The following is a 27,135-nucleotide window of genomic DNA, read 5'->3' on the forward strand; positions in this document are numbered from 1 at the left end:
TTCGAATGCAACCTGGCACCTCAAATATAGCCTGCGCTTGTTTATAGATATTTCCAAAGTTCAAAACTTTGGAAATATCTGTAAACAAGCGTAGGCTAAATTTGAGGTGCGCCCTGTAAAAGAATAAAAATATTTGATTTTTTTGAGCTCTAGTCCCGAACATCACTTTTCTCCAAAACTTAACCCTGAATTGCTATATTTAAAAAACTGATTTTATATGGTTTTCTCAGATGCTTTCTCTAAATTTGGTCGTAGAAGGCGTAGATTGCGAGATAAAATTTAATTAGCATGTTTAACAACTCACCCACTCTGATTTTCAACCAAACCAAAAGTTGCCCCGCCTTTTTGCAACAACTCTTTTGAAGACACAAAACCTGCAAAACTTCAAAATTTTTCGGAAAATAATTGTTTTACTTAATTTTGCGATCTGGATCACTGTGCATCGCTGTGGGAAATTATATTTATATTTCGTATTTAAACAAAAAAAAAAGTTTTTTTGTGAAGTATCATATCATATCATTTTCAAATCATGAATTATTCAGAAAAACCTGAACATAGATTGCAAACCAAAAAACATTTTTTGATAAATTTAAATAATTGTCATATATAAAGAAATTTTAGAAATTTACAGCCTTAAATTTACTTAACGATTTAATAAGGGACACGTTTGTGGAAGAAAGAGTTATCTCGGTATTATTTTAAATTTATAATGGAAATTAAATATCTACCGTCCACACAAATCAATCACAAACCAAACTTACAACTCAACCTGCTCTACACCACCTCAGTTCCATCCTCTAAGCCTAATCCTCCTCAGCACCGAGCGTGCGCGAGCGAGAGCGCTGCTGCAGCTTCCAAAAAAAATCTGAAAAAAGAGAAAAATCAATTTTTGGTCATTAGTAATATTATTTATTACACCAGGCCAGCAGCTCAACCCGAACTAGCCGCTGCTGCTGGAACACCCGAATCTTGTGAGCTCCGAGCAGCCTCATCCTCAACACAATAGCGCACTCACATACGCAGATGAGCCACCTTCAGAGAGAGAGAGTGAGTGAGACGGAGCATGGGGAAGCCTTCCATGGGGCGGAGAGGGACGGGGCAATATTTTGGCAGTTTTTTTTTCGGGGTACACAGGCTCAGGCTCGGGCGTGCGCGCAAGTACCCAAAATAGTTGGAATTCATTGCTCGTCCGGGTCGGTCGAGATACTCTCCGGGTCCGGTCTTCCCCGTCAAGGTCTCGAAACCTCGGGAATTAGGGATTCTACTTAGCTCTTGATCCGGTGCGTGTATTAGTGGTGGGATTACGCGATATCGCGAGGATTACACCTCAATGTGAATTTTTGGATTACGGTGATTTTTGGTGAAGTGTTGTGGCAGTGACTACGATACGACTGCGGTGATTGCTAAGATAAATAATTGCCGAAGAGATCGACGCTGTTTGTGGCCAACGCGCAAAGTTCCGAAGCTGAAGAGTCACAGTAGGCTTAGCCCCGACGAAGCTTAAGCCCTTGTTCTAATCGCTAGTAGTAGTGGGTACTGTGTGAAGAGTACTGCGAGTGTGAGAGAAGAGGAGTGTGTTGGGCGCTGAAGAGCCCATAGCACCATCCCGGAACGGAATTTCAAGTGGCCACTTTGGCCGCAAAAGCTGGTTCCCGCCTCAAGTGGACAACCCAAGACACACGTTGGAGCAAGAGTGAGCGCGCGCGCAAATTATCCAACGGATTCCGGCGTGGTCAACAGCAACACGTGTGGTGACAGGACAGGCCGTCGTGGAGTACCTGAAAAATTCACCGTCGCAGCAGCAGCAGCAGCAAAAAATGATGTCATTACACTAAATGACCCGTTTCCCCCCAAAGTGCGTATTGATGATCTGTTACCCAGGCTATTGAACATGTTATTAACCACCGTCATTAATTCAAATCGTCTCGGGCTTTGGGTGAGATTTTTTGTCCATCCCGTCTACCCGTCGTAATTCTGCTTGTCAGCCCGTGGCCAGTGGCCAACTTCTTCAACTACCTGTCCAAATAGTCCAAACGGCTGGTCCGTCCCTCCTCGAGAGGCCTCTAATCGCTCTGTACTCTTTTAAGAACAAGGCAACACCTCTTCTTACCCCGCTTCTTCTTCTTCTTCTTCTCCATCTTAAGCTTGAGGTCCACTGGAGAACCGGCTTAAGTTGGACGACGTGACCATTTTCATATGTGTTTAATAAATCCGATAAAAATAATAACAAAAAGTACTCGGACGACCACAAGTACAAAAACGGGCAACTAGCATTGTCATTGTCGAAGGATTTAAGGTTGAAGGAACGGAAGGGAAGGGAAGGGTAGCACACCCGAAAACACTAGTTGAATAGTCAGCGCGTATAGGGACAGATGGGGTCACGTGGTTCGGAGAAAGCTAATTTGTGACAGCAAAAGCCTTTTTTGCAGCATTTGCACCTTTGACACAATAATATATGTTTAATTTCTTGACTTGAAGAGTTATTAAACCGATAAAACATATGCGCCAATAACTTCCTAAACTGGCCAAACGTAGCCTTATATGCCTTATAAATCCGGGCTTCCTCGTGGCTACCCCCTGAAATCAAAGATTGGCTAAATTCCAAATTTGAGCACATTCTGACCACGGAAAGAACTCCCTCTATTCGCTTGACGTTTGTGCGGGAAAAATCTTTAAAATGTATGGAGAAAAGCAGTTTCAGTTTTTTACCTGTAGAGGGTGGAATAGTTTATTGTTGTAAAAATCCAATTCTTACCATTTTTCGGGTGTAGAACCTTCATCAAATTTGATAAAACTTCCCCGAAGAATTAACATTTTTGCGCGGTCGGCGCTTCTAGTGAGACCCAAGCTCGTTTACATCACTAAGCAAAAGTGTTTCGAATTTGTGGATCTCGTGGATCAATTTTTTCTTCAATTTTTTTACAATAATCATCAAAATGTGCAGTTTACCACAAATCGTTAAGTTCCATCGTTTTTCTATGATTTTTTGAACATTGGACAATCTTTAAACTATTCGCATATTTTTGTTGTTTTTTTCTGAAAGAGCACACGATTCAAACTGCATCAATAACTCAAAAGTGATGCAACTGCATATCTAGAGTTTTTTAAAAGGACCTCAAACCACATTTTTTTTTTGTTTTTGGGTGTTCGGGTTCTAAAAGCAAAAATTGAAAATTGTATTAATAGGACCTTTCTAAAAAAAATCTCTAGATATGGGATATTTATGCGAATAGTGGCAGTTAAGCTCTTTGTTCAACAATAAACAACAGGTTTACATTTTGATTTGGATCAACTATAGTCCCCTTGGAAGCTTACAATAAAATACTCTCTCAAGGTAGGCCTCGATTCATTTCCACAACCAAACATTATAATTAAGTGGTAACTTGTTTAGATTTTCTAATTTTCCCAAAATCAAAAGGCTTTTTTCTGACATGACATTTTTTACAAAACTTTAAATTTAGGAAATTATAAATTTCACATAAAAGTTTCAAAACAACATCAAAACACATTTTTTTCTTTTTCAATAATATTTACCAGATCTGTAAATCCTTTTTTGTTACCTCAAGTTTTATACCTCTAGTTTTTTTTTTGTTAATGGTTCTATAAGCTATGGGATACCCTATGTTTTTAGAACCTTTTCAAATAAAATTCTAGACTTGTACTTTATGATTCGGCTTGGAATAGGAAAATAATTTATATTTTATGTTATTTTTAATATGAGATTGATAGTTGAGTTCGGCTTTATAAATAAGATCAATTCTGTATAATTTCACAAATCAACATTTCTCGGGTGAGTTTTCAAAAAGCCGTAAGAGCCACCGTGACCTCTGGCACTAATTTTCGTTTTTCTCGAAAATGAAACAAAATTTCATTTATTTCAAGTATGGAGCACTTGAAGGACGTGTAGATGAACAATCTCGAGCATTTTTGATATTGGTTTTTCGTGAGTAGGTCAAATACCGATGCAAAAAGGACTTTGTTTACCAATGGCTCTTACGGCTTTTTGAAAACTAATCCGAGATTTCATTGTATGTTTTGATTTTTATGAAACTTTGTTCCATCATACAAGTCTCCATACAAATTTGGGGGTTTTCTATAGAAATGTGCTAAAACGGATTTACTGATCTATTTGGTGTCTTCGGCAAAGTTGTAGGTTATGATTATGACAATTCCAAAAATAACTAGAAACATTCTGAAAACAATCGTTTTTTAAATATTTTTTTAATAAAATGGCAATGATAAATAAAAACATGAAAATATTTTTTCCTGGGGGTTGTAAAAATTTCACACAGGTTCCACTTTTAACATTGAAAATCTGATAATTTAACTTGACTTGGCCATAACTATAAAACGGTAAATTTATCAAAATTTTACAAATTTACTTCTTGATTTAAAATTAAATTTTACTTCTAAAAATGATTTCTTCATTTTTTATACTTTCCAAAAACACTATTTTTTTTGAACATTACCCTATGGCTCATATGTTCGCACGTTTTGTATTTTTAGATTTTTGTTGGAATATGTTATTCTATATTTGAGCAATTCCAGCCCAAAACAGGAATTTTTCAGGTACTTTTTTCTCGACCCTCTCCCATTTCAATGAAACTTTTTAGACATGTTATCCTAGGCCTATAAAAGCCATTTTTGTGTATATGGAGCCAGTTACACTCGATAATGACATTTGAGAAGGGCGTAAGTGTTTAAAATATTTTTGTAATTTGGAATTTTAAAATTTCTGTATCTCGAAGCCGTTGCATCGTATCAAAAGGTGGTCTTAGACAAACTTGTAGGAAATTTGATGGGCTTTCCGAAAAAAAAACACTGAAAGAAAAATACACTCTACTTTTACGAGATTTTTTGATTTTTAAGTTTAAAAGTCAAATTTGAGGAGAAGCCCACGATTTTTTCTCGTTCAAAATTTTTGTGAAGATAGCCTAATTTGTTACAAAAAGCCTCAACAAAAATGCAGGATGGAGCAACTCACTTAAAAAAATACAAAAATCATTTACTGAAACTGTTTTTTTTTTGAAAAGTGCTCTAAACGTCAAAAATTTTAAAAACCGATAGTGGGAATCGATTCTTTAGACAATTTTACATAAAAGTCTCCATATTGACTACTGTCCTTAGTCCAATTCTGGAGTTTTTTTTGAAAAGGTCCAATAAACCAAATTTCCAATTTTTGCGTTTTGAGTGTTTTTAAAACCGCATTGAGTCAGGGGTATTGAAAAACACCCAAAATGCAAAAACTGACATTTTGGTTTATTGGACCTTTTCAAAAAAAACTCCAGAATTCTTGTGAAGTTACAGCGGTTTTAAAAACTTTGACCTTTCATTTTTCACAAACGATTTTTGAGCTAAACATATGTAAATCCATTTATTTTAATAAATGCAATTTCATTTTGCGATGAGGAGAATATTCATCAAATTTGCATTTACAGTCTAGGGAAAATGAGATGATTTCTTATCAAAATCTTTAAAAAATGTTGTAATTGTTATTTAAGGATCTGTTATCGGCCATTTGAAATCTTGATTCAGAATGTACCAAACGATGTAAACGATTTTCTTCGTGTTGTTTGTAGAAGCGTTTTACATAAAATGATTATTTATTCATTTAAATTTTCTATTTCTGGACCCTGAATTCAGAACCATTAATAATAGTAAAAGTGAAAGAACTCCATCTACAACATTTATTGGAAAATATTTCAGGAATAAATCATCCTGTCTGATTTTGCTTATTTTATATTTCTTCCTTTTCCTCTCCGTCAGATTGAAAAAAATATCTGGAGAAAATATTGCTCAAATTTTAAATAGGAGCAATTCTCTACGAAATCGGTCTTTTTTCTTCAATTTTAATTTTTGTATTTTTTAATCCGGCTGAAACTTTTTTGGTGCCTTCGGTATGCCCAAAGAAGCCATTTTGCATCATTAGTTTGTCCATATAATTTTCCATACAAATTCGGCAGCTGTCCATACAAAAATGATGTATGAAAATTCAAAAATCTGTATCTTTTGAAGGAATTTTTGATCGATTTGGTGTCTTCGGCAAAGTTGTAGGTATGGATACGGACTACACTGGAAAAAATAATACACGGTAAAAAAATTTGGTGATTTTTTATTTAACTTTTATCACTAAAACTTGATTTACAAAAAACACTATTTTTAATTTTTTTATTTTTTGATATGTTTTAGAAGACATAAAATGCCAACTTTTCAGAAATTTCCAGGTTGTGCAAAAATCACTGACCGAGTTATGAATTTTTAATCAATACTGATTTTTTCAAAAATCGAAATTTTGGTCGTAAAATTTTTCAACTTCATTTTTCGATGTAAAATCAAATTTGCAATCAAAAGTACTTTACTAAAATTTTGATAAAGTGCACCGTTTTCAAGTTATAGCCATATTTAAGTGACTTTTTGAAAATAGTCGCAGTTTTTCATTTTTAAATTAGTGCACATGTTTGCCCAGTTTTGAAAAAAATATTTTTGAAAAGCTGAGAAAATTCTCTATATTTTGCTTATTCGGACTATGTTGATACGACCTTTAGTTGCTGAGATATTGCAATGCAAAGGTTTAAAAACAGGAAAATTGATGTTTTCTAAGTCTCACCCAAACAACCCACCATTTTCTATCGTCAATATCTCAGCAACTTATAGTCCGATTTTCAATGTTAATATATGAAACAATTGTGAAATTTTCCGATCTTTTCGAAAAAAATATTTTTGGAATTTTCAAATCAAGACAAACATTTTAAAAGGGCGTAATATTGAATGTTTGGCCTTTGTGAAATAATAAATAGAAGCGTTGCATTCTAATTTATACTAAAAACTTATCGGAAAACCCTGTCTGAAATGTAATTCTTTCAAACAAAATTAGATAACCCCACGAATCCACGTTAAACTCTAATCCACTAGTTCACGGTGGCACACAATGCTGTTCACGTATGTACCTACACCAAAATTTTTGTGACGAAGCATGACCAAACCAGTCAGTACTTGTTCAGTCAAAGTTAAAGTACCAAACGCAAACGCTGATCATCCATCCTCCAAAAACAGGTCTTGGTGGATGCTGCTCCGGCTAGGCACACTCCAAATCAAACGGACAAAAAGTACCACCAACCAACCAACCAACGAAGAAAAAAAACCCACTGAAACCCCCAAGTTCGACACATTTTAGTGGGATGATTTAGCGAGTCTCGTTCATGTACACACGTCTCTTTTTCGGGGAGTCCACCAACATTTATTAGTTGTTAAACATAGAGAGTAAATGAAGTAATAATAATCGAGCCGTAGCCAAATGGAAGGTGATCAATACACACCTCTCGCGCGAGGAGAGACTTGGTGCGCGTCATTACAGCTATTGTACGCCACCACCACATCTTGATCTACCCTCCCCCCCTCTTGGCGATGTACTTCGAGCAAGATTTTTGGCTGTTTTTTACCACCCTCTGGACACTGCTTATTTTTCTCAGTATTTTGGGTGTGAAATACTCGCGCAATCGCAATCGAAGCTTCGGCGTTTAAGTTTAAGCCTCTAAGCTTCGAACTGGTGAGTTGGAGAGGTGTGGAAGAGATGTTTAGTTGCTAACTTGAACTCAAACTGATGATGGGTGATGGAATGCTGAAATTCTGGGGTCCAATGTTTGCTCAATAAATCTGGCCAATGATTTGGCTAACGGATTTGCCCCGAGTATAGTGTGAGCGCGAGATAGATAGTATCTTCCTTTCGCAGCTATCGGAGATCTGGGAAGAAAGGGAGAAGGTTTCGAGGTACATCTTGAAGTGCCATTCGGGGCTGAAGTTGTTTTTGCTGGGCGCTTGGTTTGGATTTATTCTAACTTGAAATATGCTAATCATATCGGAGCTGGATGATTTCATGTGTTTGCTTTTCAATTGAAGTGGTTTTCTGATAATTTGAATTTCTTTCGCTTTGGGTGAAACTGGCTCGAGGGTTTAGCGATGTGTTATCGTTACTTGATGTTACATAGAATTTCTTCATGAAATGTTAGCCATTTTGCCTTTATCGCAATATCAAAAAAAGTTTGTTACTATTCTTTAACATCTTGACACAAGTGGTTTTATTTATCATCGAATTAAAGGAAACTAAATTAAAATTCTCTAAAATACGGTCGTTGCAAATATTTTTCAATATTTTGCCTTTAAATAGTTGGCCGAAAAAATAGGGAGCGGCCGTGGCTGACTGGTTACGGTGTTCGCATTGTAAGCGAATGGTTCTGGGTTCGATTCCCATCTGCTCCCAACGAGAAAGTTAAGTACACAGAATTTGAAATGATGAATATGAACGAAAAATCAAAGTCGCTCGAGGCGGGGTTCGATCCCCCGTCCTTTGGGTTGGTAAGCAAAAATGCTAACCGCTAGGCCATGACGACTTGGTAAGCTTGGACTGGAATTAGGACTACTGTTACAGAGAGCGAGTTGTGGCGCTATAACCACGGCAAATAGTGTCCAGGGCATTCGTGGAAATACAATGTCCCATCCCAGAGGGTCCCGGAGTACCAAACCTTCTTAGCATGGTGCTCCCACCGAATACAACCAAAATCTCGGAGCGTATGGTGGTGTGTCCCCACGCTTCTTCCTCCCCTGTCGATTCAGAATTGTGTTGTTGTTCGAACACTCAGTGCTCAAACTCAACCCAATTACGAGTCATCTCTGCGATACGGCTTTACGCAGTAGGCCTGGCCGCTTTAACGCTTGTGATGTTTCAATGCATTCCGATGCAATGGCGCACTACAAATGTTAATAAATGACAAGAAGAGTGCTAGGCGTCATCTAACCTAAGGCACTCTCCAGGATCCCTTCGAAAGATTGGCTGCGCTAGGGTCTGATTAGATTAGATTAGATTTAAATAGTTGGCCGAAAAAATGTGGGGCATAAACATATTTCTAAATCTAGAAATGATTCGTTTACTCGAATTTTGCTACTTCGATTGTTCGCTAATCCGAATGTTGGCTAATTCGAACGAATTTGAATTAAATAGCACTCAAACCAGTTGCCAAACTGTTAACATTTGAACCTCAATGTTCGACGATTTCCAAGCACGTGGTTTTAAGCTTTTGAAAGCTGTCAGTCGTTCCAATTAGCGAATTAGGATTCGCCCATTCGTATGTAGTTTCAATCGAATTAGCGAATCCTCTCTGTACTGCAAAATTTTAACGAAATTTTAAGTGCAATCAGCAAAAAACTATTTAAAATGCATTCCTGTGCGTTTATAATTATTTTTAACATGTTAAGTTCCTTTGAAAAATATTGATTTTTTTGTGATTTTGTGATTTTTTGCACAGCATCGCAAAAAGTTTTCTTCGGCTTCTAATAACCAGAGGCGTCGCGTCCACCTGTTCAACCTGTTCATAGGACAGGTGGATCATTTTGATTTCTTTATGAAGAAAGAATTAAAATATGTTCATCAAAATAATTGAACGAACATGCCAACTCTTCTTAGAATCATGAAACAGCCAAGCGCATTCGAATCCATAGAGCTCTCAATAAAAATCTAACGCGCACTGAAAATCCTCCCAAGCAGCCACCAACCTGTTCGGATTTCTCCATGCACGAGTTCCCATACAACGCATCCAAAAATACACAGAAAGCCGTCCCTATATGTACACGCTGGACGGTATGAATGTGGTAGTTCAGGGTGCGCATGAAAGCTTTTGCACAGTCGACATAAAAGCGCGCGAGCCGAGACGCGAGCAGGGAGAGAGCAAAATCTGGAGTTTTTCTCTCTCTCTTTGAACTTTGCTCTCTCCCTGCTCGCGTCTCGGCTCGCGCGCTTTTATGTCGACTGTGCAAAAGCTTTCATGCACACCCTGAACTACCACATTCATACCGTCCAGCGTGTACATATAGGGACGGCTTTCTGTGTATTTTTGGATGCGTTGTATGGGAACTCGTGCATGGAGAAATCCGAACAGGTTGGTGGCTGCTTAGGAGGATTTTCAGTGCGCGTTAGATTTTCATTGAGAGCTTTATGGACACGAATGCGCTTGGCTGTTCCATGATTACAAGACCATTTGGCGTGCTTGCTCAAATATTTTAGTAAAACTTTTTAAATTGTTATAAATAGTAGAACGGCATATTGCTTCAAAAAAGCGTTTTTAACTGAAATAAAGTAATAAATAGCTCTGTCAAAAGTGAGCAAGCAAGTTCATATCGACAGATTTGCAAAATAATTTGGAGAAAATAGAACGAAATCTTTAACCTACCAAGCATACAAAAATTTACTTCAAAAGTTATTTGTACAAAAACAAAAATCAAAACAAAGCTTATGTAACCTGTCGTAATAATGTCTACTTGGTTTGAATTCTTGAGTTTTGATCGCTTAAATTTTTTTTCGGAAAATTTTATAAAGTGATGTTTTTTTATTTTATTTTATGGATTTATATTGAGATATGAGACGCAGTAAAAAAACAAAAAATCTCAGACTTTTTATACTCAATTATGGCAATTATTTTTTATTTGTGGCTATCAATTCAAAATTTGTTATAAGTTTAAAAAGCCCATTTTGAAAATCAATGCAAAAATAAAGGTTAAACGTCCAATCGATTGCACGAGTTTTTGTTAAATGAAATTTTTTATTATCATCGATATTAATTTTTTCTCTTCTAGTTTTTTAGGGAAATTTTGAAGAGAAACGTAAAATACTAAACTAAACTAAACTAGAGCACGTGATTTCAGGATTAGAATGGTCAACATCCGGAAGGTTTGCTTAGTGAGATTTGAAAATAATTAATAATTTTTGCTCTAATCTAATCCAATGGAACATAAGAGAAGTCATTCTAAAGAAAATTCCAGGGAAAAACTTGTGGTTGGATTACGCCTCATTTTTGAGTTTTGATTTAGTTTTTTATTCATTTACAAAACAAGCTAATTATAGAACACTACAATGTAAAAAACATTTCAATTTTATACTTCTTAAAGGATGATCATTGCTGTAATTTGAAAAAGTTACCGTAAACTGGGGTCAATCGGGACACATGGGGCGAATTGGGACAGCAGTTTTAACCATGTTGGAGCACAATATTTTGATTTTTCTGGTTGGTTTCGGTTAGAAAAGACTCAGACCAACAAAATTTGTACATACATTTCCAAATTTAAAAGCTTTAAGAGCTCTAAAAACTGCTGTCCCTATTCAGACTGAAGTCCCAATTCGCCCCAGATTACGGTACTATTTCAATAAAAATCATGTGATCAATAATTCTCACAACAATATTGCTAACATCATCTAATTTCTCATTATCATGTATAAAAGATATTTTTTAAATATAATTGAGCTAAAAAACTTGAAAATTACTGAAAAGATTGTTTGAACAGGTAAACATTTTGGCCACGCGTCGCCTCTGCTAATAACATATAATATCCATAATACGAGGTTTTCAGCGGTAATTTTCGTGGAGATTTACAACTTAAGGTTTTGTAATGAATATCATGTAAAACCATGAACAACCTTGGGCATGAGTAAGGACCTCGACGCCGTTAGCAATGTTGGCTTTAAAATAAAATTTCGTGATAATATCACTTCCCCCCAGCCAACATTTTTGCCATGCGAAGCGGGCCTCGACGCTGTGTCTAGGTTTAATTCCTAGCTAGGAGCCATCAGTGTCTTAAGAGGTGGTCCCAAGGCCGAGTAGGAGTTCATGAAGCAAATTAGTCGTCTCCCACCCCTTTTAAATTGAAAAATGAACTCTGAAACCAGCGCTTACTCACAACAGAAACAGAGGCCTCTTCTAGGCATTGTACGATAGAATAGATTTTGAAATTTATTTAAAAAAATTATTATTACGTAGCATTTTGATATGTCAAAATTTCCATAGAGTCTCGGTCAATCAATAGTGCGATGATATCGGACAAAATTCGTTAATCTGTTGAACTAACGGTTTTCGGATTATGGTTGTATCGACCATTGTTGCGAATCGAGGGTCTACTGGAGCCTTGACGATCAATTGGAGCCTAACATTTCAAAAGGGCGCATGGGTTTTGTGAACAGGAGTGTGTCTCCTTCACTCAAATGACAGTTTACATAAGGTATAATAGAGATGCACTCTTGTTTGCAAAGCTCTATGCCCTAATGAAATGAAAGGCATGAAATAGTCGTCTTAATTACTAGTGTTCAACTTATGAACTATTCATTTATGTTTATTGGTTTTTGGAAGCGGCAAGACTGGTTTAAAAACAAGATCCTTTACCTTATTTGGCGTTATAATAAAACATTCGGGGATTTGAGATTAAATTTACTTTCAGACAGTTTAGTTTAGGTTGTTGATTAAAGTTAGATAGTTTTCCGTAGATGAATAATTGGACTTAAATGATTAGTGGATTTGAACGAAGTGTAACATTTCATTGGCAGATCTGTTTCTAGTTGCAATGTACGACAAGACTATTGACGGACGTGACAGGTCGGCAGTTAGTTTTCATCTTTTTTTTCTCTAGTATTTTTTATTTCCTTTAAATTTGGAATACATCATAGGTTTCTTTTGTATAGATCTCCGATTAGTTACATTTTCTTATTTAATTAACTAATAATTTAATTTATTCCGGGCCTTCTTACTTTGAATCACAATTTCAGATTTTCTTTATTCAGTGTTAAACTTAGATTACCGTATCTGCTCAAGTCATGCAAGTTCTTACTACTCACACCAACACTAATTTTCTTTCACCTCCCCCCTCCCGATCCCCTATATCTTCCGGTGGTGTTCATTTGGTATGCAATACTAGTTCGGCCACTACCCTTTTTTCCACAAGAAACCGGACTTGGACTGACTTGAGGCCGCGTCCCCCACCTTGCTCCGTAAAACGAAAACGAAAACGAAAACGAATATCATGTAAAACCATGAACAAACCGATATTGGTTCTTCAAAATTAAATTAAATAAAAGTTAAATTCAATCAAAAAAATGAAATGGATTACGAAGAAGACACAGGATTTTCAATCTGACAAAATATCATCGAATTGAAAGTGCTCCGATTTGGTTCTAATTTGGCATGAGATCCGAAATAGAATGGTCCAAAAATTTGCGACTTGAAAAAATCTTTTAAAAAACAACTCAAAATAAAACCATTAACTTTCTATATTAAGATAAGCAAAAACATAGCTAATGGATATAAAAAAATATTTGTTTGCCTTCGAGTCCATGATATGGGACTAAAAAATATCGATAACCAGAAAAAATGCGATATTTTTACTAAACTTTTCAAACCAACACAAAAGCGTTAAAATTGAGAAAATTCTGTAAAACTTTCCCCAAGAAAATATTGTGCTATCTCGCGCCTGTCAAAAGATACAGCGTGCTCAAAACTGGTCTAAAACGTGATTTCCGAATTAAAAACACGTTTTAGACCAGTTTAGAGCATTCTGTATCTTTTGACAGGAGCAAATAGCACAATACTTTCTTCGGGAAAGTTTTAGAGAATTTTCTCAATTTTAACGCTTTTGTGTTGGTTTGAAAAGTTCAGTGAAACATAAAAATCATAATTTAAAAAGAGGGATTTTCCATACTAATTCCCATTCAAAATTAAAGTGCGATGCGCAAAGTGTGGACGCAACCAATCGCTCCCTGGTTTTGAGGCCCAAAAAGCATCAACAAAGAATTGTTCTGGTTTGATTTGATCATTTTTTAAATTTTTCATATAACGACGAGCCAGTCTAATGCACAGTGGTCCAGATCGCAAAATTAAGTGAAAAAAGAATCAAACTTATCAGGAATATTTTTGGGATTTTTTCGTCTTCTAACAAGTTGTTGGGCTCGCTAGTCCAAGCAACTTTGTCCAAGACACCAACATGTTATCTCTCAATCTACGCCTTCTACGACCAAATATAGAGAAAGCATCTTAGCATACCTTCAAATTCAGATTTTTTATCGTAGCAATTCAGGATTGAGCTTTAGAGAAAAATTGTGTTCGAGGCACTTTTAGAGCTCGGAATAATGAACTTTTTTATTTTTTGACAAGTAAATTTGGAAGTAAGGGTCAAAAGTTACAGCCATTTTAAGGTAACAAAAAATGCAAATTTGAATATATCGAAAAGGCGCAAGCCAACTTTTAGGCGCCAGTTTGCATTTGAAAGAGGAGAGGAGCACTTTAAACGTTGAAAAAAATCCAGGGGTATTTTTCTTTAAACTCGAGATATCTTCATTTGAAAATGTATCATTTTCAAGGGAAAAGTGTACGGGATCACCCTAAAGAAATTCGAAAATTGTTAAACTATATGTTTTTTCATGTCATTTTCATACCCGCTGAATCTGAATCTGCCCTCAAAATTGAACCAAAGTGTCAAAAAATCAATTTTTGTTCATATTTTGAGTTTATATGTAAAATTATCATTTAAACCCAAAATATGATCAAAAATCGATATTTTGACAATTTGGCTCAATTCTGAGGACAAAATTATATATAAAAAAGTGTATTATGGTTTTTTTCCAAAATTTCTAAGTATTTTCCATTGAAATCCCAAATGATCACCTTATTTTGAGAAAAACCACCCTATTTCAGCTCACACTTATCGCCTAAATAAAAAATACCATTGTAATTGTGTTGGCCACGAGTCTTCTATACCAAATTTTTAACTTATCAGAGCATTTTTAATGTGAAGTCTGCTGGTTTCGCGAGAAGTTGTTTTGATGATGATGGCCCTCCACTAACCCCCGCCCATGGGATTACATGAAGTTTATTTATCTTGTTAGATATTTTTGTAATTTAACTGTGTTTTTGATTCATTATTTATGTATTTATTCTCTTGTTTTAAACCATGCGCGTCCATCAAAAAACCTTTATTTCTTTAACATTGCATTGAACAGGGATTTTTATGATTTATTTGAAATTATAACTGATTCAGAGTTTCTCATTGTTTTTTTCTGGAATTTTATACATATAATTTATTTTTATACAAAATAAAATGTGAAGTGGTTATAAGTTTAACCAAGATTGGAAATTGTTGAGTTTATTTACCTGTTTTACAGCATTTCGAATCCGGTGTGCTGTCTCGTTTTATCTAGATAGGATTCTCAGCAAGCCTAGTACAAGAGAGAACACGAGAATTGATAAATTTTATAAAGTGATTAATTTTCTAGCCAAATTTAGATATTTTTTTCCCCAGGATCACTTAAAGGTTGCTGTCCTTTTTTGAGTCATTTCTTGTCGTGGTTGCCAGATCTTGACAGTTTTAATTTAAAACTCCTCAAAAAAAAAACTTTCCAACGTGACAAAACCTCAATGATCTGGTCACTCTATCTAAAGATATTCGTAATTAATTGGAAACTGCGTATTTTTTTGCAATGAATTCCAGTTTAAAAAGCCTATTATTATTTTGTTATTTTATTTATAATTTTAGCTTTTCAATCGCATGTAAGTCGCAATAGGTTTAAAAAGCGTTGTATACACAATAAATTAATTTAGTACAATTAAAACAGCTTTTACAACAATATGTTTCACTGGAAATATGACATGTTAAAAAAAAACGATACGAATAATGCTTTTTGATCTGAATATATTCTCATATTAACATGGCATATTCAAGTTGTTTACACAGGCCGTACTCAAAAAATGGAAATTTTCTATCTTTCTCTAACCATTCATTTTCCAACCAGAAAAAAAATCTAATTGAAAATTGCACCTTAACTGCATGCGTATGTGTGGCAAAGAAAATGCCGATTTACATTTTCCCATCCATGCATCGATCCGACCGCCAAATGAGCACAATTAACGCCACCGATTATCTTTACAGTGTATCGACATTTTCGGCCTTTTTTTGTGTTACTCAAAACGGCATCATTTTCCTAACGGTTGGACAAAATGTTTTTACTTCCTCGTTTCGTCTTTCCGCGCAGTGGAGCAGCATAGTTTGGCTTGATTAATTACCTATCATTGAACTCGGGTGCATTAATTGATAGCTTTTCCGAGAGCTTTTATGTTTTGCGCGGGATTTTTTTGTTGCCTACTTGCTTGCTCAGCAATTGCAGCCAGCAGCACATATCGTTAGCAGCCGATTTGGTGAAATTTCTGTATTTAACCTGACATGATTCCCCTCGCGCACCCGCTGGATAATGGGTGTCCGAAAAGTAGCTCATTTTTTTGATTTTTGACTTTCTTCTCTTTTTTCGATTTATCACGATTTTACGCAGGATCACCACCATCAGTATCCATGTGGACCAAATCGTCGACCAAAGAGGCAGCTAAATAAGTCCAAAACAAATAGGCGCTCAAATCAAAGACACCAAGAAGTAGCAGGTAGAGGAAGTGACCGGAGACCAAAAATTCACACCAAGCAAAGGCAATAAAAAATAACCAAAAAAAACTGGCGAACTCGGCGGAAAGTCAGCAGGTCCAACATCTCAGGATGCTGCAAAGTACGTTGGGGTCGGCCCAGCGGTTCAAGAAGCGCGAGCGGACGCAGAACTGGGCCTACGAGGAGAAGCACTTCCTGTTGGAGCTGTGCCGGAAGGACATGCACATCATCGAGAACAAGCGGCTGGACAGTGCGTTGACGTCGCTGAAGAACCGGGCGTGGAAGATCATTCACCAGCAGTTTGCGATCGCCTTCGGAACCGACCGGAACTGTAACCGGCTGAAGGAGCAGTGGAGGCGGATGAAGGGTGAGTGTTTGTTTTTTTTCTCAAGGGAATTAAAATTATCTGCTTAGGAAGCTTAAAACAAAAGTTGTTTTGCTGCCATTTTATATATTTTTGTAATTTTTAAAAATTTGATTTTTTTTTTCTTTGATATAGTTACAAAACCACAAATAAAAATACAAATTCAATGTCTTTTATTGGTTACAAATCAGCTTTTAAGTCAACTGAACATGAAATAGTAAATAAAAAAAATATTCACGAATTCATAGAATTTTTTTTATAATTTAAAAAAGAATCGTGGCAAAATGTCTTAAAATAAGTTATCAATTGTCACATTTATAAATTGTTATTGATATAATTGTTATATTTATGTATTTGGCCTCCTGATAAAAAATATCATTGGAAGACACAAAAACTACTCATTTTATCTAAAATCAGGCATCTCTAGATTGGTTTGACAATTTGATGACCATGTTTGCAATCGTGTTTAAAGAAACCTTTATTTTTAAATTGATTTGATAAATTTACTAATGATACAGCGCTTCTACGAAAAGCAAGTAAAGTCCAAATCAAAAGTGCTCCGTTTTGATTTTCATTTGGCTTGATATCATCAAAATACTTTAAGCCGCTTTTTGTGAAGATTTAGGGATCTAAATAATTATGTGTTGGACAATTGCAAATAAAACAGAAATCAGTTAGGCATAATTTTATTTTTTAAATATTGTGGATTTTGCAAGAATCGTTGAAAAATGCCATTTGATTGATCACTCTGATTTAGCAAATATAGCTAATAGCTTAAAAAAACAGGTCGATTTTTTTTTGGCCAGGAAATTTCAAGAAAAGTTTCAACTTTTGACTTGGATTCTGCTGGTTTTAAGTGAAACAGTTGATAATATTTTGAAAAAGAGCTTAAAATGTTAGTAATTTTAGTGAAAAATGCATAGAATCTTAGAAAGCTTAGTTATTTATTTAGAAAAAGAAGCAGATTTCAGAATTAAATCTAATTATAAAAATTAAATTAAGCTCAAGACTCGCATGGGGTTTAAAAGTTACCAGTTTTGCTTTTTCAAGGTCATTCACAAAACAAATATGCCGTAATCTTTTCGCAATAAATCTTTCCAAGAATGGTAAAAGTTCATTCGGTTTATGACAAAAAAAATGCGAAATTAATGTAGAACTTAACATTCTCACAAAAAAAAAAACTGAGATTTTAATATTCAATTCATTTTTACAATAAGCAATAAATGAAACATGGCTTCTCTGATCATACAAGATTTGTCCGTCTTAAAAATAACACACAGAGCTCATTTCAATATCTTTGGGAAGAACTGCTTTTAAAAATAAAATTTATGACAGTAAAATATCTATACAAGAACTTTTTCAGAACTTGTTCAAGAAGAGAAACTTATAATATCTGTAAAATCTAATTAAAAAAAAAAATTGACATAAAATCATACTCAAAAAAGTACACAAAAAAACAATTTGTTTAAATTTTCATTGCATTACAATTTTTATTGTAATGTTCTAAAATTTTCTTAAAATCTTGTTCTTTTATAAACTATTCCAATTTTTATAATTTTAAAGTTACGCAATTACGCATAGATTTTTACTGATGTACAATTTTTTATGTTAATCACTAAAATTTTAATAAAATGCTATATTTTTTTCATTTTCAATACTTTTATAAAAAAAAACGCAAAATTAGGCGTAGATTTTCACTGTATTACCGTTTTAGTGAAAATTTATAGTATTTCCATTTAAAAAAAAAACCCGTATTTTTGTTTAAATTTTAGTATTTAACAGTAAAAATTGTTATTTATCGAAAATCCATACCAAGTTTATGTTGTTTTATACCCGTATTGAAAATTACCATAAACCGGGGTGACTTTGATAGGATTTCAATTTGTTTTTGGAATATTTTCCAACAGGTAAGGTTTTTCTCAAGAATATTATTTTAAAAACATGTACTGGGGTAGGCCACACAAAGTCCATGCACTATTTTGGAAAAAAAGTTGTTTCAATAGTGTTTAGAAAAAAAAAAGTTACGTTAAAAATTCTTAGTTTAAATTGCGGGGTGACTTTGATAGTCATAGTTTTTCTTGTTGAAATCATATTTAAGATGTTCAAACTTTATTTGTACGTTAAATGTACCATCACTAAAGTAGCTGATATAGTTTTGAGAAAAAAAATCAATGTTTATGATTAGTTAACTAAGTTTATAAGCTTTTTAACAAAATACACATATGTTTGAGGTAAAATTGTTAAAAAGTGGGAATTTTGTCTGAAATTTGTTAAAACTAGTTTTGTTTATAAAATTATCGATTTATATTGCATTTTATACTGAATTCGAAGCACGAATCACATGTTTTCACATTTTGTATAAAATTTGTTCTACTGAAAATGCCTATAAAGCTGGAGATTTTTTTAAATTATTTTTCAAAAACACATATTATTTGTTATTTACTTATTAAACCTTCTCCTAGTGGAAAATTTTCCAAAGAATCCGAAAATCCATTCCACTTTCCGATTCAAAATCATGTTCATTGAGAAAATTATGACACTTTGAGAAGCTTAAGAAAATTATGACACTTTGAGAAGCTTAAAATAATGACTTTTATCAACATTTTCTTAACTATGGTAAACTAACTTTTTAAACTTTCCTATTTACGATTTTTTCTTAATTCAAGGTCACATTTAACCTGATTGAGCTCCTCCATACCAACACCCTTATTAAAACCCATCAATCGAACTCACCTTCGGCCTCGCAAAATGCGTGCGATAGTTATTACTTGTTCCCAATAGTTTTACGCACTCTCTCGTGCTCATTTTCATTCATTCAGTTTTTATACTCACTCCACCAATATATTGATTTCAATAGGCAAAGCGAAAGACCTCATTATTTGCCCCTAAACGGTTGATCGTTACCCACAACACAGGTCTGTAGAGAGACCATAGATCATAGACCCGCACAACCTGGCCGCGGCCAGGGGCCCCGAAAATAGGCGCCCCTAATGTCCATATTCATTTGGATTGAGAGAGCAAATCGCGTCAAGAGAGGGAGAAGTAAAAAAACCCGATGCGCGCCCCCTTAAATAATACGGCATTTAACACACTGATTACCGCCAATTTTCCCGCCTCATGCCTCATTTTCTCGTCTGTTCTCTCTCTCTCTCTCTCTTGGTTTCATTCATCGAACGCGAAACATTTCTTCCAAACCAGCCTGCACACGTGCCGAGATGCTCGACTACCAGCAGCGGATCCAGCGGTACGGCCAGGAGGTTGCGGACCGCAAGAAGCCCAGCCAGTTCACGTTCGAGATCTGGGAGTTTATGCAGGAGGCCAAAAAGGTGTGCAAGAACGAACTGATGGACGACGTGGACTACTCGAAGATGAAGCTCTCGCTCGAGGAGAACCTGCCGCAGGGCGTCTCCATCAAGGAGTGCAGCGACGAGAACGACGACGAGAGTTCGTCGATGTGGTGAGTTTCGACGATTTTCTCATATTTTTGAAATCGTTATGCAAAAATACTCTTTTTTTCATTTTATGACCAAATATATTTTTTCATTTTATGACCAAATATATATGAGCAATTCTCTACAAAACCGGCCGATTTCGACCATTTTTATTTTTTGTATTTTTTGATTTGGCTCAAACTTTGTGGGGGCCTTCCCTATGACCAAAGAAGCCATTTTGCATCATTAGTTTGTCCATATAAATTTCCATACAAATTTGGCAGCTGTTCATACAAAAATGGTACGTAAATATTCGAAAATCTGTAACTTTTGAAGGAATTTTTTGATCAATTTGGTGTCTTCGGCAAAGTTGTAGGTATTGTTAAGGACTATTTAGAAAAAAATAGGTACACGGAAAAAAAAAATTCCCGATTTTTTTATTAACTTTTTCACAAAAACTCAAATTCCCAAAAACGTATTTTTGATTTTCGAGATTTTTGATATGTTTTAGAGACAAAAATCCGCAACTTTTGAGCTATAGAGAAACATGGTCAAAATCTGCCGCCGAGTTATGATTTTGAAAAACTGGTGATTTTGGAAAAATCGAAATTTCATACATAAAATTTTTTGACCTCATTTTTATGCAAAATTGAATTTGCAATCGAAAATTACTTTACAGATTTTTGATAAAGGGCCCCGTTTTCAAGATATAGCCACCGAAAGTTAGATTTCAGCGAAATATTTGCAGTTTTCGATTTTTAAAATAGTGACCATGAGTGACCATCTCTAAAAATATTTTTTGAAAGTTCAGAAAATTTGCTATAAAATTGTCTAAGAGACATCGAAGATTGGACCTCTGGTTGTTGAGATACAGCGGCTTAAAGAAAAAGAAACACGAAAATTGAAGTTTTCTAAGTCTCACCCAAATAGCCCACGATTTTCTAATGACGATATCTCATCAATTAATGGTTCAATTTTCAATGTTAATACATGAAACATTCGTGAAATTTTCCGATCTCTTCGAAAAAAATATTTTGAAAATTTTTAAATCAAGACTAACATTTCAAATGGACATAATATTCAATGTTTGGCCCTTTTAAAATGTTAGTCTTGATTTAATTTTTTTCAAAATGTTTTTTTCGAAAAGATCGGAAAATTTCACGAATGTTTCATGTATTAACATTGAAAATTGAACCATTAATTGATGAGATATCGTCATTAGAAAATCGTGGGCTATTTGGGTGAGACTTAGAAAACTTCAATTTTCGTGTTTCTTTTTCTTTAAGCCGCTGTATCTCAACAACCAGAGGTTCAATCTTCGATGTCTCTTAGACAATTTTATAGCAAATTTTCTGAACTTTTCAAAAAAAATATTTTTAGAGATGGTCACTCATGGTCACTATTTTTAAAAATCGAAAAACTGCAAATATTTCGCTGAAATCAAACTTTCGGTGGCTATATCTTGAAAACGGGGCCCTTTATCAAAAATCTGTAAAGTAATTTTCGATTGCAAATTCAATTTTGCATAAAAATGAGGTCAAAAATTTTATGTATGAAATTTCGATTTTTCCAAAATCACCAGTTTTTCAAAAATCATAACTCGGCGCCAGATTTTGACCATGTTTCTCTATAGCTCAAAAGTTGCGGATTTTGTCCCTAAAACATATCAAAAATCTCGAAAATCAAAAATACGTTTTTGGGAATTTGAGTTTTTGTGAAAAAAGTTAATTAAAAATCGGGAATTTTTTTCCGTGTACCTATTTTTTCTAAATAGTCCTTAACAATACCTACAACTTTGCCGAAGACACCAAATTGATCAAAAATTCCTTCAAAAGTTACAGATTTTCGAATATTTACGTACCATTTTGTATGAACAGCTGCCAAATTTGTATGGAAATTTATATGGACAAACTAATGATGCAAAATGGCTTCTTTGGTCATAGGGAAGGCCCCCACAAAGTTTGAGCCAAATCAAAAAATACAAATAAAATCCATTTCCGGTTTTGGTAGAGAATTGCTCATATACCAAATAAATTTGACTTTTAAACTTGAAAATCAAAAAATCTCATAAAAGTTGAATGTTTTTTTTCTTTCAGTGTATTTTTTTCGGAAAGCCCGTCAAATTTCCTACAAGTTTGTCTTTGACCACTTTTTGATACGGTGCAACGGCTTCGAGATACAGCAATATTTAAATTACAAAATACAAAAATAAAAAAAACTGGCTCCATAAACACAAAAATGGCTCATATAAGCGTAGGATAACATGTCTACAAAGTTTCATTGAAATCGGAGAGGGTCGGGTACCATCGATTCCCTATTTGGCATGGAATTGCTCACCAAATAATATCCGTCAATTTAAAACTTTAAAACTGTTAAATTTGTCAATATTCTTAAAAATTCCATTTTAACTAAAAACATAATTCTGGGAAAAAAATCAGTTCCATTTATAAAATGAAAATAAAATTACGAACAATTAAATGAATTGAACAAAATGATCGGACCAAGCAAATATTTGTTCAAATTCAAATAAATGCTCATGCACATAAAAAAATCACTTCAATGTCTGTTGAATTTCATTTTTTTGCGCATTATTTTAAGAAAATTACTCAAAAATCAGGTAACCAAATTTTCAACCTTCCAAAGTTCAACTTTTTTATTCTGTGTATCTTTCCATGGTAATGGTCCTTGTCCACCGGAGATGTTCTGGGGATTCCAGGACATTGTCAAAAAGCTGCTTTATTCAGTGCGTGTCATTTAAACTGAGATTTTTTTTTAAAACTAATATTTCATCTGGGAGTAGTGTAAAAAAAAGTTAAATTTTACATCAGTGACTGCTGAAATTTTATCAGTTTCTGTTGAATTTCACATTTTTATACACTTTTCAGTTAAAATTACTCAAAATCTTCAAAAAAAATCAACTTTTTCTGTGTAGATTTTCACTTTATCCATATTTTTCCCTAAAAGTACAATTAATTACTAGTCCAATGCCACCTGAATCATGAACATGCTTAAAAATTCCGCTGAGATCTGACCGTATTTGTTAAAAAAAAAGTCCCAGAAAAAGGTTTCTGAGCATGAGCACTTTTTGATTTCAATCGTAATCAGTCGCTCAAACTTCTGGAATTTTCATGGGAATTTCGGAGATGCTTTTCGAAAACTAGTCACATTGAAGCCAATGTGAATGCTTTTCAAGTATTCAGCTAGTTTTTTTCCTTGATAGCCCTATTAATCAATCTTTCTTTCGAAACGTGGCGCTCTAAAATTGGGTCAGCCGTTCCGGATATTGATTTTTTGAAAAATAGGCTTTTTGCAAAAATCGACAAAAATGCAATTTTTTGGACCAATCTATTTCGGATAGGAGCACCGTAATCGCCAAACAAAAAAAAAAAATACGGGTCTTATTATTTTGGCCAAGGAACTCACAAGCCAAATATTAGTCAAATTGGAGCACTTTTGATTTGAAGACTTCCTGTTTGACGTGGAATCGCTGACAATACTTTTTTTAGAATGTTTAGTACGCCATCAAATCAGGCGTTCAATTTGTCGTGATCGGGGACTTTCTTTTTTAGTAAAAACACAGATTATTTGCAATTAACAAACAAAACGTCTTATTCCACACAAATTAACCACAACACTGATTTGACAATCTTCATTCTCTCTTTCGCCGGCCGCGCGTATCTCGCTGTTCTCAAGGCTGTATATCATAGGTACTCGCGATCTTGCTTTGCATTAGTGTGAGTGCATGACTCCGTGCCACTAAAACCAAAACAATAACAAACGAACAATGGACCGTGCCCGGAAAACCAAAACATAAACAAAGTCAGTGTCAGTGGAGTGAGAGAGTCAGAGATATCGATTTTGACAACCGCACTACTACACACTCAATCGCGAGTACCTTAGGTAGAAAGCCATGCGCTGTTCTCTCTCGCAGCTCTCTAGCGCGCTCTCGCGCTCAATCCGCAATCTGTCAGCTAACAAGGCATTATCCATGAAGGTGCGCACTTTTGTTGCGCTCTAAACTCTTATTTATGAATTATATCAATCTTATAATAAATACTCATTTAATAATTTATTACATATTCAATCCTGCAACCCAGTTCAGTCAGAAAATTATTGCAAAAATACGTATTTTTTCGAATGTTTGAAAATCAAAGGGGTCACTCCGTCGCGAGATATCGAAAATCGGATCTAGGATTCGTGAATTCCGAGAAAAACGCGTAAACAAAAAAAAATAGAGCACGCAATGTAAACAATAACAAACACATTTTGTTTGGTTGACCATTCCATGCATTGACCCAAAGTTCGATTGTATTTGGTTGCCGGAGTTTTTAGCCATAATTACAAATGTTTACGGTAGAAATCTCTTTGGATGGTTGTCGCACTTACAGCAATTATCAGGGTGTGTCAAGATAGCACGACAAGATTGAAACTACTTACATATAAAAAGCGTCAACAATGCATTGCCTTTGTTTTTGTTTTTATTGAATATCTCAGGATTGGAATCGAATTTTGGGGATCTGTGAAGGTCAAAAGGTGAGGCTTTGTGAGCTGCACAAAATGACGTTCTTAACTCAATTTGGCCCAAAATGCGCGTGCGACAATTTAGCACAACAGCGACGATTTCGTTTCACTAGAAATTCAAACCTTTGACAATGTTTGACCAAATTTCAATAAAATTTTAGAAAATGTGGTTGTTGAAAATACTTATTTTGACGATTCTAGAGATTTTAAATATCTGGGGAATCGAATAATGTTTTTTTTTATTTCTCGAGAATTGCTTCAATCGACAGAATTGAATTTTAGTAAATTTATTGCTAAAAAATAAAGTTGTTTATTTCGGGTATCCAGTTTTTAAAGCAAAAATGGCGTTCGAATGGCGAACGCTCGAAATGTCAAAATCACGCAGCGGTACCAACATTACGAAAAAAGTGTGCCATGGCATGACAGCCGCATTTTTTTTCTAATGTTGGATCTACTGCGCGATTTTGACATTTCGGACGTTCAACATTCGAACGCCATCTTCGCTTAAAAACTTGGATAAATGCTATGAAATTATTATAGAAAACCATGCGCCTCCATTGAATTTCTCTTTCTCAGAATAATGCCATGGATGTGCCTGGCTTTTAAGCACGTTATCATTTAGGGGAACTATACCCTTTCTCAGCCTATTTCTATTATCGGCCTATCAGCACTTTGATTATATAAAGTGTTTTTGACTGTTCCAAAGTAATAAATAGCTCAAATAAAAGTGAGCAAGCAACTTTCCATTGCTGAAACATCTGAAAATGTTGATTTAATAGCAGAAACGGCAAAAGTGATGAGAATTGGTCGAACGGCTTAGTGTGATTAAAATGGGTATATTTCCCCTATATCCGAAACTTACAACTTTTATTCCTTCGCAAAAAAAAACTTACTAAAAATCAATTCTGACGATTGGAGCGTCTTCACGGTGCCCAAATCTATTATACTTTGACGAACCTGAACTGTTTACTCGTATCAACTTTAAAAATGCGAATTGTGTTGTGCACGAACTCCGGGTAATCGAGGCTTCGGATAATCGAGTTTGGACTGTTGTTCTACTGCTTATCTAACTTATTTTTCTCTTCCCCCAGGGACAAAAACTCGACCAATCTGTGCGAGGTACAAATCAAGGAGGACTCGTCAATCGTCGACGAGGACGAAGGGGACGACGGTGGCTACGACAAATGTGGCGGCCGTCCGGCCAAGTTCCCGCGGTTGGGCGCGCTGCCCAGTTCGTCACCGTATTCCGTCGCCGACAGTGCCGCCGCCAGCAAATTCAACGAACTGCTTGCGAGCAGCTTTGCCAGCCGGATCAGCGAGTTGAGCAATAATAACAACAATGTGGTTGGAGCGGGTGCGAAAGGGGTGGGCCTGGGCGACCTGGAGAGTTACTCGCGGTCGTTTGGGGCTGGAAGCGACCCGAATGTGTCCGATGTACCTGTGAACATGTCCCAGACGGATCTGAGCAGCACGCTTGAGGCGTTGAATATCTTGAAGAGTCGTTTTCACCGGTTGAACGAGCTCGGGCAGTGGAAGAACGCGTTTCACGAGGTTCAGAACTTGAGCACGAATAGTCACCACCACAGTGAGGGTCACCAGCATCGGCAGTCCCCGCAGCAGCACCAGCCACAGCAGGTTCATCATCACACGCGGGAGCTGCCTCATCATGGGCGGGAACTCCAGACGGCCAGCTCACCGATTCCGGCCACGGTCAGTGCGTCGGCCACGACAAACAGTAGCAGCAGCAGCAACGGAAGTGCGAATGCCGCAGCTGCCAAGTTGGCTTCGGAACAGCAGCAGCAGCACCAGCAAAGCGAACACGAGGTCCGGATGGAGATTCTGAAGTGCGACCTCGAGACGGCCAAAATCAACAAAGAGACCGCCGAAATCAACCGACAGATTGCGCTGCAAAAGTTAAACAGCCTCAACAGTTGAGCTGCAGCGCTAGCTAATCGCTGAGTCGGAGCCGAGTTGTTATAATATACGTAATTTCATTCCAAAATCAGTAGCTGTAGTAGTATTAAAACCCCTCCCCCGTCGTACCACAGAGCGATAGATAGATAGAGAGAGTAATTTTCTAGCAAATATCTGCTGCTGCCCCTCAACGGTTTCGTAAACCGTCCTTACCCTAGATGGACCACGCGGTCGATCGCAAAAGATGCTAGTACCGAAAACTAGGCTTTTCACACCTACCTCCTACTGCATTTAAGTTAGGTTTTTCGAAAAAAAAAAGAAGAAGAAAAAGGCATAATTATCACTCTCTTTTTTTGTAGAACAAATTAATTAAAACAAAATCATACGCGTAGCAGCAGCAGCCTCAGCAAAGTTCGGTGGGAGAGTTAGGTGTTATTATTTTAAAAGCACCTCACCACCAACCACCAACCCCTCAACACATGTAATATTTAATTTAATGTATCTCACCTCGAAGTAATAACTATGAACTTATATAAAGGTATAACTGAATAAAAGCCAAATCCAACACTGCACCGTGTGTAACTGTTTTATCTCGAACCAAGAGCTTTCTTTGCATATCTCTCACGACGACGGATCGCTGCTGAACCAAGAAAGTATTGATGGAATAATGAT

At 35.7% G+C, this 27,135-nt stretch overlaps 1 protein-coding gene across 1 annotated transcript; it reads left to right on the forward strand.

Moving 5' to 3' along the window:
* The first annotated feature begins 1,190 nt into the window (after positions 1-1,190).
* On the forward strand, positions 1,191-27,035 carry LOC6045538. The gene is made up of 4 exons (XM_038265149.1): positions 1,191-1,855; positions 16,130-16,600; positions 19,796-20,054; positions 25,641-27,035. The coding sequence occupies exons 2-4, from the start codon at positions 16,345-16,347 to the stop codon at positions 26,482-26,484; spliced, it is 1,359 nt and encodes a 452-aa protein (XP_038121077.1). The 5' UTR covers positions 1,191-1,855; positions 16,130-16,344; the 3' UTR covers positions 26,485-27,035.
* Positions 27,036-27,135: the final 100 nt, after the last annotated feature.

Source organism: Culex quinquefasciatus, chromosome 3, assembly GCF_015732765.1.
Source record: "Culex quinquefasciatus strain JHB chromosome 3, VPISU_Cqui_1.0_pri_paternal, whole genome shotgun sequence".
In the NCBI taxonomy this organism is placed as follows: domain Eukaryota; kingdom Metazoa; phylum Arthropoda; class Insecta; order Diptera; family Culicidae; genus Culex; species Culex quinquefasciatus.

Bases quoted from the DNA above. Each gene is read 5' to 3' on its own strand.
- LOC6045538 (XM_038265149.1), top strand. From the start codon at position 16,345: ATGCTGCAAAGTACGTTGGGGTCGGCCCAGCGGTTCAAGAAGCGCGAG. The intron at 16,601-19,795 runs GTGAGTGTTTGT...CTTCCAAACCAG, and splicing joins GCAGTGGAGGCGGATGAAGG to CCTGCACACGTGCCGAGATG. The intron at 20,055-25,640 runs GTGAGTTTCGAC...CTCTTCCCCCAG, and splicing joins GACGAGAGTTCGTCGATGTG to GGACAAAAACTCGACCAATC.